The 13801-nt window shown below is 63.2% G+C and overlaps 4 protein-coding genes across 4 annotated transcripts; 2 read left to right on the forward strand and 2 right to left on the reverse strand.

Moving 5' to 3' along the window:
* Positions 1-262: 262 nt before the first annotated feature.
* Positions 263-2467, reverse strand: PLICBS_010423 (uncharacterized protein; the record flags this gene model as incomplete). The annotated part of the gene is made up of 2 exons (XM_018326461.1): positions 263-1757; positions 1821-2467. The coding sequence occupies 2 exons, from the start codon at positions 2465-2467 to the stop codon at positions 263-265; spliced, it is 2142 nt and encodes a 713-aa protein (XP_018174780.1).
* A 3938-nt stretch (positions 2468-6405) lies between these two features.
* PLICBS_010424 (uncharacterized protein) lies at positions 6406-6969 on the forward strand (the record flags this gene model as incomplete). Its single annotated transcript, XM_018326460.2, has 1 exon — positions 6406-6969. One exon carries the CDS (start codon positions 6406-6408, stop codon positions 6967-6969), a length of 564 nt encoding a protein of 187 aa, XP_018174779.1.
* A 486-nt stretch (positions 6970-7455) lies between these two features.
* Positions 7456-9884, reverse strand: PLICBS_010425 (transketolase; the record flags this gene model as incomplete). Its single annotated transcript, XM_018326459.2, has 5 exons — positions 7456-9243; positions 9301-9385; positions 9469-9564; positions 9628-9674; positions 9831-9884. The coding sequence occupies 5 exons, from the start codon at positions 9882-9884 to the stop codon at positions 7456-7458; spliced, it is 2070 nt and encodes a 689-aa protein (XP_018174778.2).
* A 2602-nt stretch (positions 9885-12486) lies between these two features.
* Positions 12487-13713, forward strand: PLICBS_010426 (uncharacterized protein; the record flags this gene model as incomplete). Its single annotated transcript, XM_018326457.2, has 1 exon — positions 12487-13713. The coding sequence occupies one exon, from the start codon at positions 12487-12489 to the stop codon at positions 13711-13713; it is 1227 nt and encodes a 408-aa protein (XP_018174776.2).
* Positions 13714-13801: the final 88 nt, after the last annotated feature.

A 13801-nucleotide genomic window follows, 5' to 3' on the forward strand; every position in this document is an offset into this window, starting at 1 on the left:
ATCCGCCCAGCAACGATACTCAAAGAACGGCGACGGCAAGAAATCGTGATTTTGTGCAACCCACCCCACAGTGGCGACTTATAACAACGGATATTCCAAAGGCTTTCCGGACCCAAAAGCAGACCCCTGATCCCTTCACTCCAGTCAATGTGCGGCGTCACGGTGTAGGTAAGTCGGTAGGTAGGTAGGTATTAGATTGAGTAGAAAGAAGACGGAGAAAATGGCCCCAGCCGGCGGCGTCCAGAGCAGACGGCCCAAGATGCTACTGAGGGTAGTACATCATGCCCGGTGCCTGCTGGGGATAGTAAAATGCATCCGGGCTCGGCGTGACCATGCCTCCCATCCCCATGACGCTTGGCTGGAACGCCTGCGGAGCCGAGTAGGGCGGGTAGGAACCGACAGGCTGCATCTGGGACGTGTCGTAGTAATAAACCATGCCATTGACCTCTTGCGCCACGAGGCTCGTGGGTCCGGGCATGCCGCCTTGCGGAGCCTGCTCTGCCTGGTTCTGCGGAGTGTAGCTGCCGTGTTCAGCGGCCGGGACGAATGGAGGAGCTGCCGCCGTCGTGCCCATCGCAGGGCCGGAATAGCCAGGAGGGTAGTAGTAGCCCTGCTGGGCCTGCCCCTGGGGCTGGTAGACCTGGTTGTAGTACGGCGGCTGGTTGTACGCATTGGGCTGGAAGGGCGCTGCATGGATCGCCCTTTCCGGGATTTGGGAGAGCGGCGTCCCGGTCGAGTGGTGGGAGGGATACGACGGCCGGCGTGCGTGCCCATGCGCGTCCTGGCCGAGGCCGTTGGCCACTTGCACAGGAACCTGTTGGTGGAACGGCTGCTGGAAGGCTTGAGGACCTTGGAGCAAGGCAGGCGGCTCAATGTCCGCGACGGAGATGTTCTTCTGAGGGCGGGGCTGATGCATCGGCAGCGACGCGGGCCGGTTCTCGTGGACGGCTGGCTTCTGCGGAAGAGGATGCGTCTGTGGCTGCGGCAGGTCAGTGATTGAGGCCTCCTGCACAGCAATGGGCGTTCCGTGCTGTGGCAGAGGTTCAACGGGCTGCCCCGGCATTTGCATCTGCATATCGGGCCCTGGAGCAGGCGGCAGCCGGACGACCGGCCTGGCCGCATCGGCAGGCATCGGCGGTCTCGACATGACCGAACCCGTGGGCGAAAACATCATGTCCCGCTCGTGAACGATCGACGACCTTCGGCTCATGGCGACGCTTGGAGAGTACACGCTTCCCGCATAGTAGCTGCCGCCTCCGAAGACACTCGTGCGTCTCGAGTAGCCGCCGACGGAACCACCCCAGGTAGACCGGGGTTTGCCACGCATGCGTTGCTGGTTGGGCCGCAGGGCACGCGGGATGAAGGTGAAGGACCGGTCGGGTGCCGGGAAGATGTATCGAGGCGGGTGGTTCGGCAAGGAGATGCGGACAGGCTTGTCCCTCCGCAGGGGTGGCCGGTGATCAGGCAGCTTGGTGTACTGCTTGACGGGCATGCCCGGAAAGACGGCGGGTACCTTCATGCGCGGCAGGAAAACCCTGACCTGAGCATTGCCAATGTGCTTTTCTGTTGACAGCGTCCGGTTGATGGGTGTTGCACTAGGCTCGCACGTCGGGATGATGCCGTTGCCGTTGGGCGGTCCCTCGCTCTGGTTGTGAATCTGTCGAGGGCGGCGAGGAATCGGGTCGGCCACGGCCTCGTGCATGTCGTGAGTCCATGGCGAGTTTGTCGTCGGATCTGACGGGTGATGCATGTGATTGCTTTTAAAAAAAAATGGTCAGCGAATGCGGAGAGGGCCAGGCTTGGGTCATCGCGAAGCATACTTGAAGGGAGAAAAGGGGCCGCCGACGACGGCTCCGCCGCGGCCACCCCTTCCCCGGCCTCTGCCAAACGGCCTGAAGCCATTGGCGGCAGGGCCAGCATGCCGATGGTCGTGCATGAAGAACGAGCCTCTGTTGGGGACAAATGCCGGATCCTCATCTCTCCGACGCTTGTAATCCTCGTGTTCCTGGCGACGGCGGTCGACCTGGGAGGCGGGCTGCGGCCTGGGGGCCGATGCGGAGCTCACAATGATGGGAGCCGAGGGGGATTTGGGTGGTGACACGACGACATCATCAAAGTGCATCGCCTGGGCCGGGGCGGGCTTGTCGGCGATGGACAAGCCATGCAGCATCGCGTCCGTGTCCGAGACGGCATTACTGCTGGCCTGTTGAGCGTCCTGGCCCGCGGGTTGGCGCGAGGCGGTCTTGGGCGCTCCGTTTGCCGACTTCTTGGCATCAGGCGATGTTGGCGATGCTTCATCGATGTTGCTCGTGTCGCTATCCTCGCCGGCGTCGATATCATCGGTCAAGAGCGAGCCGTCGCTGAGGGACTCGTCATCGAGGTCGAGCGCGTCGGTGCGGGCGTCGTCGTCACCCTCGTCCTCGACGCGGCGCCGATGGCCGATTCTCCTGCGTCGCGGAGCAGCCATGGAGGCGGGAGGAATCGATGGCCGGGCGTCTGGCGGCGTCGGCCTAGCCACGGCGGAGAGATGCGAGGCGGACGGATCGTCGACGACGAGAGGGATGGCTCTGCAGGCCGGTCATGCGGTGGGAGCGATGGACCAGGCGATGGACGGACCGAGAGGCGCGGACAAACAAAGAAGGTTTCGTAGCCCAACCCGCCCTGCGGTGCCAGACCAGGTGACGGCACGTACCTACCCAACGGAGAAACGTGCCCAGACCACGGCGGACGGGACGAGTCGTCAGGGTTGGCGCAGACCAGGCTGTGGATGAAACGCTCGCTTCCAATCACGAGATGGGAGCGGCGCGCGAGAGGAGAAGGGAGAAGGATGGGAAAGGGTCGGAAGAGGAGGAAAGGGAAGCTCGGCGTGGGCGGGCGGCGTCGGTGGATGGGATTATGGAGAAAGGAAGACGCAAGATTTGGCGGCGACGTGGTGGTGGATGTGGTCGTGGTGAATCGAACAGAGTTCCAAGGTTCCCCCCCAAAAAAATGCCCGCCCCCCGGTCCACCACCTCAGCAGCGAGGAAGGGACGAAGGCAAGGGAAGCAGCAGCCACCTCAGTGCGCTGTAGGCGGGTAGGAGCTCCCACCACAGCACCTCACCTCACTGGCGCCGCCAGGCCAGGCCAAGTGGTGCGTTTTTTGGTGGGCGGCGGCGGTGGCGGGTGGTGCGACGGGCGGTACGGGGCACTGTAGGCACCGTGCTGGCACTTTCACTTGCCAGGCCAGTGGAGGCTGCCCGCTCTCCTCGACTTCCATGTAAGCAAACGCGGGCAGTGCGCGAATCCCATGGGACGCGGCGGGCGGAGAAGCATGAGGTGCCCGGGGAATTCAGCCAAGCCATGGCTTTCGGTGGCTCAATGCTGTTCTTTACGCGCTGACTGTTGCGGTGCTTGCCGACAAGGTTTCCGTCTGTTGGACTCTCTATTCTGTCGCTCGTACCTCACATCGTCAGCGCGCACGCGCACGCGCACTGGGCCAGACGGCGAGCCACTGCGCTGGATTTGAGGTTTCGTGCTGGGCTACGGCAAACGCGCACCAGCAGGCAGGTTGGAGATGGAGCACCATCTGATCGGGTGGTGGCTCGACGCGATCCACTCGTCCTCGGCTGCTAGGTACCAGTGCACCGGGCACGGGTGCGGGGGTACCTGTCAACTGAGCCAGCCTCCACCGCGGCCATCCGCCGTCACGAACAAATGGGAAGCACGGAGCACTTTATTCCATCATCACTTATCATCGATCGAAAACTCGCCGAGGAGGAGGAGCCTCCGAGTTCGCGCCGGCGCAAAGAAACGTGATTGAGAGTTGCATTTTACTTTTCTTCTTCATCCATCGCGTGCAGTGCTGCAGCAGGGCCAAGGCTCGCCGATGCAGGTTGCCAATTGCTCCATGCAAATATAGGTAGGACCTAACAAGCTCTCCCTGCCTACCAACAACACAAAACGCAGTGCCGCGTCGCGCATCGCCATCCGTGAGCGTGGAACCATTGGTGGTGGACGGTGTGGTCGTTCGTCAGGCAGTTCCGCCAGTCATCCCACCGCAGCCGTCTCCCCAGCAAACGAGCGTGGCCCCGTGCTTGTCAGCGGCCCTGCTGCCGACCCGGTCGGTCCCCGCACACGGCGGCGCGCGCCCGCATGAGGTGCGGAGTGAGGGTGCATCGGATCGCATCGCACCAGCCAGCGCACTCATGTCGCAAGCAAACCCCCCGACCACTCGGGGCCTGGGAAAGATCTGGTGTGAATGCCAATGCGCCGGCGTCGAGCGATAGTCGTGCATTTCTGCTTGGCACCCCGCGCGAGCAGACCGATACCAGGCCCCGGGGTCGACCGTGAGATCTGGCGGCGGTTTATCGCATGCCTCACAAGCGTATGATCGACGAGCGACTGCCGCAGAATCCCGCACACTGTTCGACGAGCCGGTGAGTGAAGGCCAGCCACAACGATGTTCTAGCACTCCCGGAAACATGTTCGTTCCGTCCGGCAGTCACAAGTCCTTCCTCAAATCGCCTCGTTGAGCAAAACTTGCCGGCATGCTCGCTCCAAAGGTGCAGGGTAGCCCACCCAGTTTGAGACGCGCTCTCGATTGTAAGCTGACTTGGATGACGACCTGCCACATCACGAGTCACGACACATACACCCGCTCATCCAAGACAGGCAGACAAACAAGCTCAGCAAAGACCCAGGTCCGGCTGAAGTGAACGAATCCTCCCGTGTCACACGGGACCAATGCCTCCGGGGTATCGACGGAGTACGTACTCACTCACCTGCCCACCCATGCACACGGCGCCGCTGCGTGTAACTCGAGTCTTCATAGACAGAGCAAGCCCATCCAGCATCTCGTCCCCCGGTCCGGTCCACCCAACTGCCCTCCTCGGATATCTGCCGTGTAACGAACGCGGAGACCATCCGCAGCGCTCAGCGGCAGCAGACGTGCACACACAGACATTGTCTGTCATCCGTCAACAAATCGCACCGGCAGACCGGCTCCTCGCAGAGGCCGGGGAGGGGACCCTGGTTCCCCCGTCTGGCAGGTCAGAGGTCATCCATCCATTCTCCTCCGCCACAGCCAACTCCCCTGGTGTGTGTGTGTGTGTGTGTGTGTGTGGTGCACGAATTGGCGGCGTACCTACAGTACTGTCCATGCATGCTTCGTATACTACTACGTACAACGTCGAGTGAGCGAGGGAGTGAGTGAGTGAGTGAGTGAGCGTCGCGCGCCTCGAGCGGGAGTCGCACGCGGCCATGAGACAACCCACAGCCTCGAACCGTTTTTGCTTTTCCGCCCGCACGCACGCACGCGCGCGAGTCGCCGACACCCACGTCCCGCGACGACGGGAGACTATTGCCCATCCTCTTTCAGCGCAGCAGCAGCGACGGGACGACGACGCCATCACCGTAGGAGCTGCCGCCGCAGCTGCAACCTCGTATGCACCTACATAAATAAGGAACGACAACAGCTGCCCCAGCACCAGCACCAGCCGCAGCCGCAGGCGCCGCCGCCGCCGCCGCCGCAGCTCCGACGAAAAAAAGCGGGACGCGCTCCATGCCCTCTCTGGTGCCCGCTGCCCGCTGCCCGGTGCTGCTGCTGCACCTCGCCAGATGCAGCAAGTGCAGGGGCGGGGTTGGGACGAGGGATCAACACTGCGGCGGCGGCGCGACGAACGAACGAACGAGGGGAAGACGGACGCGGGAAGCGGAGCTGCTCTCGAAATGGGGGCAGCTCCAGCAGCAGCAGCAGCAGCAGCAGCAGCTCTCTCGCTCTGGGAGGTGCTGTGTCTCTTTCCCTCTCCAACGGCGGGCGGGCGAGCGGGCAGGCGTCCCAGGCGGGGTTTCGGCTCACACCTGCCTACCTACCTCTGCTCCGCTCCGTAGTGAGGAGCTCGTCCCGCTCCCCGTCTTTGACCTCATCTCTCTCTCTACCCCAAGGGGACTGACCCTAGGTGCGGACGGGGGGGACCCAGAATATCAATCATCTGCCATCCCCTCCCCCCTCTCTTCTCCCCCCCAAGGTCCCATGCCCCCCCCTCCTCTCCCCTTCTCTTCAATTCATCATCCCCTCTCACTCTCTCTTTCCTCTCTCTCTCCCTCTCTCTCTTCACGTCGACTCTCCCCGCCCTCTCCATCACCTCTAATATAATCCTGTTTTGGTCTCGACTCTTTCTCCCCGCCTCTCTCTCTGTCTGTTTGACCCGACCGCGATAGACGTCCTGCCAGCAGCATGACACGCGCACTCTGCAGCCAGCGAATTGCATCTTTATCATAGCAGCACCAGCAGCAGTAGCCAGCCAGCCAGCCAGCCAGCCAGCCAGAATCTCCTTTCCCAACACCCCCCGCCCGCCGCCCATCATAAGCGGCCCCGGTGCGCGGCGCGCGCGAGAGAGAGAGAGAGGAAAAGAAACATCGACGTCATGGCCAGCCTCCCCTCGCAACACCCCACCCTGTCCATCCACCTCTCCGACCTCACCCTCACCCCGCTCATCACGTCGTCGTCGTCGCCCTCGCACCTCGACTCCCTCACCTCGCTCACCTCGAGCGCCCTCTCCTCCCAGACGGCCGCCCAGCGCGCGCAGCTCGGCCGCCCCCAGCGCATCATGGTCGAGTACCCCGACGCCGGCGCCGTCGTCCTCCAGTCGTACCTCGACCCCCCGCCGCCGCCGCCGCCCACTTCTGCTGCCGCCGCCAACACCACCACCTCACGCAGCAGGAAGAACTCGTCCGGCCCGTACAGGGACGACAGGGGCGATAGCTTGGGTGTCGCTGGCGGCGGCGGCGGCGGCTCAACAGGCGCGGGTGCCCGCTCGGAAGACGCCGCGCCCATGCTGGTGGGCGTCGTCGTCGCCGGCTCCTCCAACGAGGCCAAGGAGGCCCGGCGCGCCGCCGTGAGGCTGGAAAGGGTCGGGCGGGAGTTCCAGCGCGAGTGGGCGGCCCAGGCGTCCGAGCGGACCACCGACGGAGCCTCCGGGCCCGAGTGAACAGGCAGTCCGGGCATGGCACTGCCGTCCCGGGCGGCGCCAACGGCGCATGCGGGTCCGGCTTCTCAATCAGCCAGATCCGACCCTTGACGGATCGAGCGGATCACCAGGTGGCGAAGTCGATCGAGCAGGGGTATCACAGTACCCGAGACTCTCGGCCGCGTCATCGAGGCCTTACGGAACACGAAGAATCGCGCCGCAGCGAGGCATGAATTGACGACAATAATATAGCATGAGCGTGGAGTCGGCGGTTAATGCATCACTCGTCACGGCCGGTCGGTGGCTGGCTGTTCAGCTCCAAAAGAAGGCTCGATCAATCTTGAAATTCTTGACAACATCTAATTTTGGTTCCACAAAAAGTCCCTAGACATTCCCGATGCTCCGTAATCCATCGTCACTGCGTAAAATAGTCGCCCAAAATCAACAAACGGTCGGCGTGCTTGTTTCTTCGGAAGCCCGCCCGCCTGCCAGCCTCGTCCAGGCAATCTAGATGTGCTGCTGGAACGCACGGTTGATGGGAGAGCGCACGTTGGGCACCTCCTTCCAGAAGTCGACCGTGGCGACGGCACGCTTGGAAATGCCCTCGGGAGTGAACTCGAACTTCTTGTAGACGTCCTTGTAGGCACCAGACGCGCCAAAGCGGTTGATGCCGAACTGCTCGTGGGTGTAGCGCTCCCAGCCCATGGTGCTCATGACCTCAACGGACAGCGCAGGGATGCCGTCGGGCAGGACGGACAGCCTGTACTCCTTGGACTGAGTGTCGAACACCTCGAAGCAGGGCATCGACACGATGCGAGCCTTGATGTTGTGCTTCTCGGCCAGGTACTTGGCGGCGTCAACGCAGATGCCGACCTCTGAACCGGTGGAGACGAGGGTGATGTTGGCGCCCTCAACCTCGTGCAGGACGTAGCCACCCTTGATGGCCTTCTCGATGGTGGAGCCCTCGAGCTGCGGCAGGTTCTGGCGCGACAGAGCCATGATGCTGGGGGTGTGCTTGGACGTCAGGGCGACGTAGTAAGCGGCGCTCGTCTCGTTGCCGTCGGCCGGGCGCCAGACCATGCAGTTGGGAAGGGCACGGAAGTGAGCCAGCGTCTCGATGGGCTGGTGGGTAGGACCGTCCTCGCCAAGGCCGATGGAGTCGTGGGTGGCGACCCAGATGGCGCGGACCTGCGACAGAGCCGACAGGCGGACGGCACCGGCAGCGTACGAGACGAAGTTGAGGAAGGTACCGCCGTAGGGCAGGATGGTGCCGTAGGCGGCGAGGCCGTTCATGATGGCACCCATGCCGTGCTCACGGACACCGTAGCGGACGTAGCGGCCGGCGTAGTTGCCAAGGCCAGTCGACTCGGGCTGGAAATCGACGGCATCCTTCCAGCGCGTCAGGTTGGAGCCGGTAAGATCGGCAGAGCCGCCGAAGAGCTCGGGAATGGCCGCCTCGATCTTGGACAGGACAGTCTCTGACAGCTTGCGCGAGGCAACGGCCGCGCCGGAAGGAGTGTAAGTGGGAAGGTTCTTCTCCCAGCCCTCGGGCAGATCGCCCTTGAGACGGCGCTGGAGGTCAGCGTGCTCCTTGGGGAACTGCTTGGCGTAACCGTCCATGAGGGCGTTCCACGCCTGCTCAGCCTCGGCACCCTCCGAGGAGTGCTTGTGGTACATGTCGTAAACCTCTTTGGGGACGGCAAACGACTCTTCGGGTTTGAAGCCCCACTTCACCTTGAGCTGCTGGATGTCGTCGGCCTTGAGCGGAGAGCCGTGGACGCCGTGGGTGCCCTGCTGCTTAGAGCCAAAGCCAATGATGGTCTTGAGCTTGATCAGACTGGGCTTGTCCGTGACCTTCTTGGCCTCATTGATGGCCGCCTCGATGCGGAGAAGTGAGTCCTCCTTGTCGCCGTTGCCATCCTCGACGGTGACGACGTGCCAGCCGTAGGCCTCGTAGCGCTTGGCGACATCCTCAGTGAAGGCACAGTTCGTGTCACCATCAATGGAGATGTGGTTGTCGTCCCAGATGCAAATCAGGTTTCCGAGCTGAAGGTGACCGGCAAGGGACGAGGCCTCGCTGGAGACACCCTCCATCAGGCAACCGTCTCCGAGGAAGCAGTAGGTGTGGTTGTCCACAACGTTGAAGTTGGGCTTGTTGAAGGTGGCAGCGGTGTGGGCCTGAGCCATGGCGAGACCGACGGCGTTGCAGATGCCCTGGCCCAGGGGACCCGTGGTCACCTCGATGCCTGGGGTGTCATGGGCCTCAGGGTGACCGGGGGTGATGCTGTCCACACTCTGTGAGGTTGTCAGCGGCGCGGCTCAGCATGCTGTTATACATGAGGAGTTGCATACTCGGAAGGCCTTGAGGTCATCGATGGAGAGCGCGTAGCCGAAAAGGTGAAGGAGGGCGTACTGCAGCATGCAGCCGTGGCCGTTGCTGTTTGGCACCCAAAGTTAAAAAATTGTCTCCCGTTGCCGATCACCCGATCAACTGGCGGGCGCATTGGGCGGCAAACTTACGACAGGACGAAGCGATCCCGGTTCAACCACTTGGGGTTCTTGGGGTTGAACTTCATGAACTTGTTGAAAAGGACGTGGGCGACGGGAGCCATGCCCCTGTGACGGCGGTCAGCGGATGCTTCGGCGTCGCGCGGAGGGGTGAGGAGCAGGAGAACTCACATGGGGGCACCGGGGTGACCGGAGTTGGCATGGAAGGTCGCATCAGCCTGTGAAAGCAACTGTCAGCTCAATGTTCGATTCCGTTGCCGTCATGTCCCTCCCGCGCGAAATCAGCAATGTTGAGGCGAGCTCAACATTTGCGATGCTGCGGCGCGTGGCGGGGCAGAGGAAGCTCTCGTGGCGGGGTAGCAGGGAGGACGTACCGCCAGCAGGCGGATGGTGTTGATGGCCTTTGTGTCGAGTTCGGTGTAGCCCATGATGCCGGTCTTGGTTCAATGAGGTTCTAGATGGGAGGAGAGGAGGCAGGGTAAGGAGAGAGGGGTATATGGGTAGTATGAAGGAGGGAGGAAAAAATGAGAAAGCAGGAGAGGGTTGAGGAGGACAGGGTGAAGCTCAATGGTTTTTTGGGGGGAGGGATTGCTTCTGAGGGGTTATGTCATGGATGGGAAATGGCGAGGTGGAAGTGAGAGGACAGTGGGGCGGGTAGGCGGTTCCAGTGGGCGACGAAGCCCCGTCAGGCACGGTTGCCGGATAAGGTGGATGCGGGTACGGTAGGGGACGCCGGGCCTGGGCAATCATGACACCCGGCGGGCCACCTCCCTCTCACATCCATCCTGAGGCGGCGGCGGCGGCGGCGGCGACGGGCGGTGGGGTGGGGGAATGGAGGCATGGCATGGCATGGCGTGGCATGGTATGGAAGCCCGGATGGATGTACCTCTTGCAGCACGGTTGAGGGCGCGGCCAGGCGAGTGAATGGGCTTGGGGTTAGTACCTACATGCGACGTGCAATACCCGAGGCATCAGCAGCAGTTGGCAATACTGTTGTCCGCCACGTTGATGGTCCTACTGGATGGAGGTTCCGGGCATGCTCCCCGCACGCACGGGCACTGGGGCCAGCCGCCAACCGCCAACGGCCGCCGCCGCCGCCAAGTGCGAATGCACCTTATTCGTGCAAACCGCTGGGGGCGGCGGGTTGCTCAGTGCAGTAATTCCTGCGCCCGCAACCGGGCATCCAAACCAAACCAAACCATCCATGCCATCCCATGCACCCATGCCATCCCTCCCCCCTCCATCAACCACCACCCGACCCCTCTGTGAATTTTAAAACCGGGTCCGCTGCCCCTCCATCCCGCCCGCCGCGAGGCCCGCGCGATGCCCACAGCGGTCGCGATAGCGGCCAGTAGAGTTGGGGTGAGGCAAAAGTCTGCCCGCGATTGACGCAATGCGCCCAGCGCTGGCTCCAGTTTAGATCCGCACGGTTCCGTCATGATGGGTTCGTTGCTGCGCCGAACGACAGTGGTCTGGTAGCATGACGACGGCAACGACTACGACGAACGACGGCATGACGACCGGGCAAAAAGATCGAACCTGCGACGGGGCTGAAGCAAAAAGATGCTGTGTCATGCCAACCCTGCCGGGGTGCGCGCCTCCCTGTCGCGCGTTGCGGCGGCAGCGGGTGCTGCTAGTCAGCATTACCCAAGCCCAGTGCTACAAGCTGCTAATCTGCTACCGAGTACCGGCTGCCCGCCAGCCCATGCCGGGGATGTCGGTGCTGCCGTCCGAGGCGGTGACGTCGTCGCGCCTCCGGTTTTATCGGGTACCTACACGGAGACGGACATGATTTGCGGCCAGGCGTGGCATTGCGGCTTTTTCCTTTTCTTGTCGTTTCAAATTCTCACCTGGGCCTTCTCCTCGGCCGAAATGCGGATTCACGAGGTCGACGGGCAAATTGGGCGGTGCTCCGTCTCAGTAACGCGATATCGCAGCGGCGTCGGCGGGGGGGGGGTGCTGCAGTGGGCGACGGACGGGCTGCAGGTGGGTGTGCCTGTTCGGCCGTGGCTGCGCCCAAATCTGCCGGCGCGGACGGCGGACGGACCACTGTGCTCCGGACCAGTGGGCGCCACAACTTGATCGCGCCGGTATTAGTCGTCGAGGAGCAAGCAAAAGTCGGACATGGCATGGCAATGGCAAGACCTTGTTGCTGCAGTGTAGTAGTGCCAGCACTTGCGCACGGGAAGTCTGTAGACGCACGAGTAGGAGAGCACGGCAGCTCCGGGCGACGACGGCGCGCGCGCGTTGGCCTCGAATTGCCCGCTCGCCAGGCCAGGCCAACCTTGGGAGAGAGCCTCGTGGGGAGCCATTGGCTGACGGCGGCCCACGGATTTTTTTGACTCGCGGCCCGGTTGAGACCGCAAGGTTTGGGCCAAGCCACTCATTCCATCTGGCCTCCGACATCTCATGACTGCGGAGGCTGCTCGAGCCGAGACGAGGCTATTGTCACGCCAGCCGGGCCTCGCGACCGTCCCACGGCACGCCGCCCATTGTGACGACTCGCTGTGGCTGACGGGGACGGGAGGGAGGGGGCATTGTGCGAAGAATGCTGCAGCGCCTCATTGCAGGACGACGGACGCAAACGGCTTCAACAAGAAGCAGAGCCGAGCTGGACGTCAAGCTTCCGGAGGGCATGCCCTCGTTCGACGGGGAAACTGGTCTGGGGGGAGAGGAGAGGGAAGCAAGCATCTTGGCGCTGGGCAATAATAGCCTACTGGGGCGAGTTAGGCCTGCAGCTCCCCTGCTGTGGGAGCTGCACGCTCTGAGCTACGTGCTGAGGTGCGTTGTTGCGGGCGCCCGGGCGACCCAAGCCAGCCGGTTGGCGGATTATTTTCCGGCCCACGGCGCCCACCGGGGAACCGGGAACCCACACGCAACCTCGCGCGCCAAATTGAGAAGGAACCCAGATGAGGCATGTAGCCGCCGGGCAGCGCCGCATCGGACCCTACTACGTACGGGCCTCTTGACACAAAACAAAAAGACGTGTGCGCGCCTGTCCCGGTTTCCCACCGCCCCCGCAAGCAAGCAATGGGCGGCCGCCGGGCCACGGCATCCAAGCGGAAGCCGCCCGCCTCGGCCGGCGGTGCCGGGCGACAGCCAGCCGGAGGACCCGCCGCCGCCGCCGCCGCCGGCCTGGACAACTACAACGATGGCGAAGACAGCAGGGACAGGGCACGAAAGCAGCAGCAGCAGCAGCAGCAGCAGCAGCAGAAGCACCACCAGCAGCGGCTGCTCAACGTCTTCTCCGACGCGTTCGCCGCCGTGCTGGCCCGGGACAGCTTCCCGACCATCCTGCAGGAGATCAAGCAGGCGCTGTACAACCGCGACTTTGCTGCCGCGTTTGGTCGCCAGGACTACCTGGAGGCGTATGCCGCGCGATGGAGCCCCACGAGGGCGCTGTGCTATGCCGCCGTGTTTCGGGGCATCAGGGGCCATCTCGATGCCGTCGTGGCGGTGGATGAGACGGAAGCCATGCCGTCCCGTGATGCTGCCGCGGAGGGGGTCGAAGAGCCGAGCGCCTCAGACTACGGCGCATCTCCTCCCGCGCGACGCCTCAGGATGCTGTGCTTTGGAGGCTGCGCCGCCGAGCACGTCGCCTTTGCGTCCTACCTCCGCGAGACGGCCTCGAGCGGCACCGTCACCCTCGTCGACTCGGCCCCCTGGTCCCAAACGGCATCCCTCCTGCAGCAGCACCTCACCTCGCCCCCTCCACTGTCCAAGTACGCCTCCGCCGCCGCCCGCGCCGCCAACACGGCCCTCCTCGACGACGACTCGCAGCTGCGCTTCGCCTTCTGCCAGGAAGACGCCCTCTCGCTGGGACGGGACCGCCTCGCCGAGCTGGTCGTCGGCGCCACCGGCACGTCGCAGCAGCAGCAGCCGCAGCGGCCCCTCGTGGTCACGCTCATGTTCACCCTGAACGAGCTGTACACGGACGGCGGCATCGGCAGGACGACAAAGTTCCTGCGGCTGCTGGGCGAGGTGCTCCCGGAGGGCAGCCTGCTGCTCGTCGTGGACAGCCCCGGGAGCTACTCCGAGGCGGCCGTCGGCAAGGAGGACAAGAAGAAGAAGTACCCCATGCAGTGGCTGCTGAACCACACGCTGCTCGGCACCGAGACTGTGGGCTACACGTGGGAGGGCATCGAGTCGGAGGATTCCATCTGGTTTAGGCTGCCGGAGGGCCTGGACTATCCCATCCCGCTGGAGAACATGAGGTATCAGATGCACCTATACAGGATACACAAGTCGAAATCATAGCGCCCAAACCGAGATACCATTCAAAGACATGTCGATGATTTTTTCAAGTCTTGCTCAGGTGTTCGTGTGTCACGTAAGAGGTGTATAT

The sequence above is a fragment of the Purpureocillium lilacinum genome (assembly GCF_023168085.1).
Source record: "Purpureocillium lilacinum CBS 284.36 DNA, scaffold_8, whole genome shotgun sequence".
NCBI lineage: Eukaryota > Fungi > Ascomycota > Sordariomycetes > Hypocreales > Ophiocordycipitaceae > Purpureocillium > Purpureocillium lilacinum.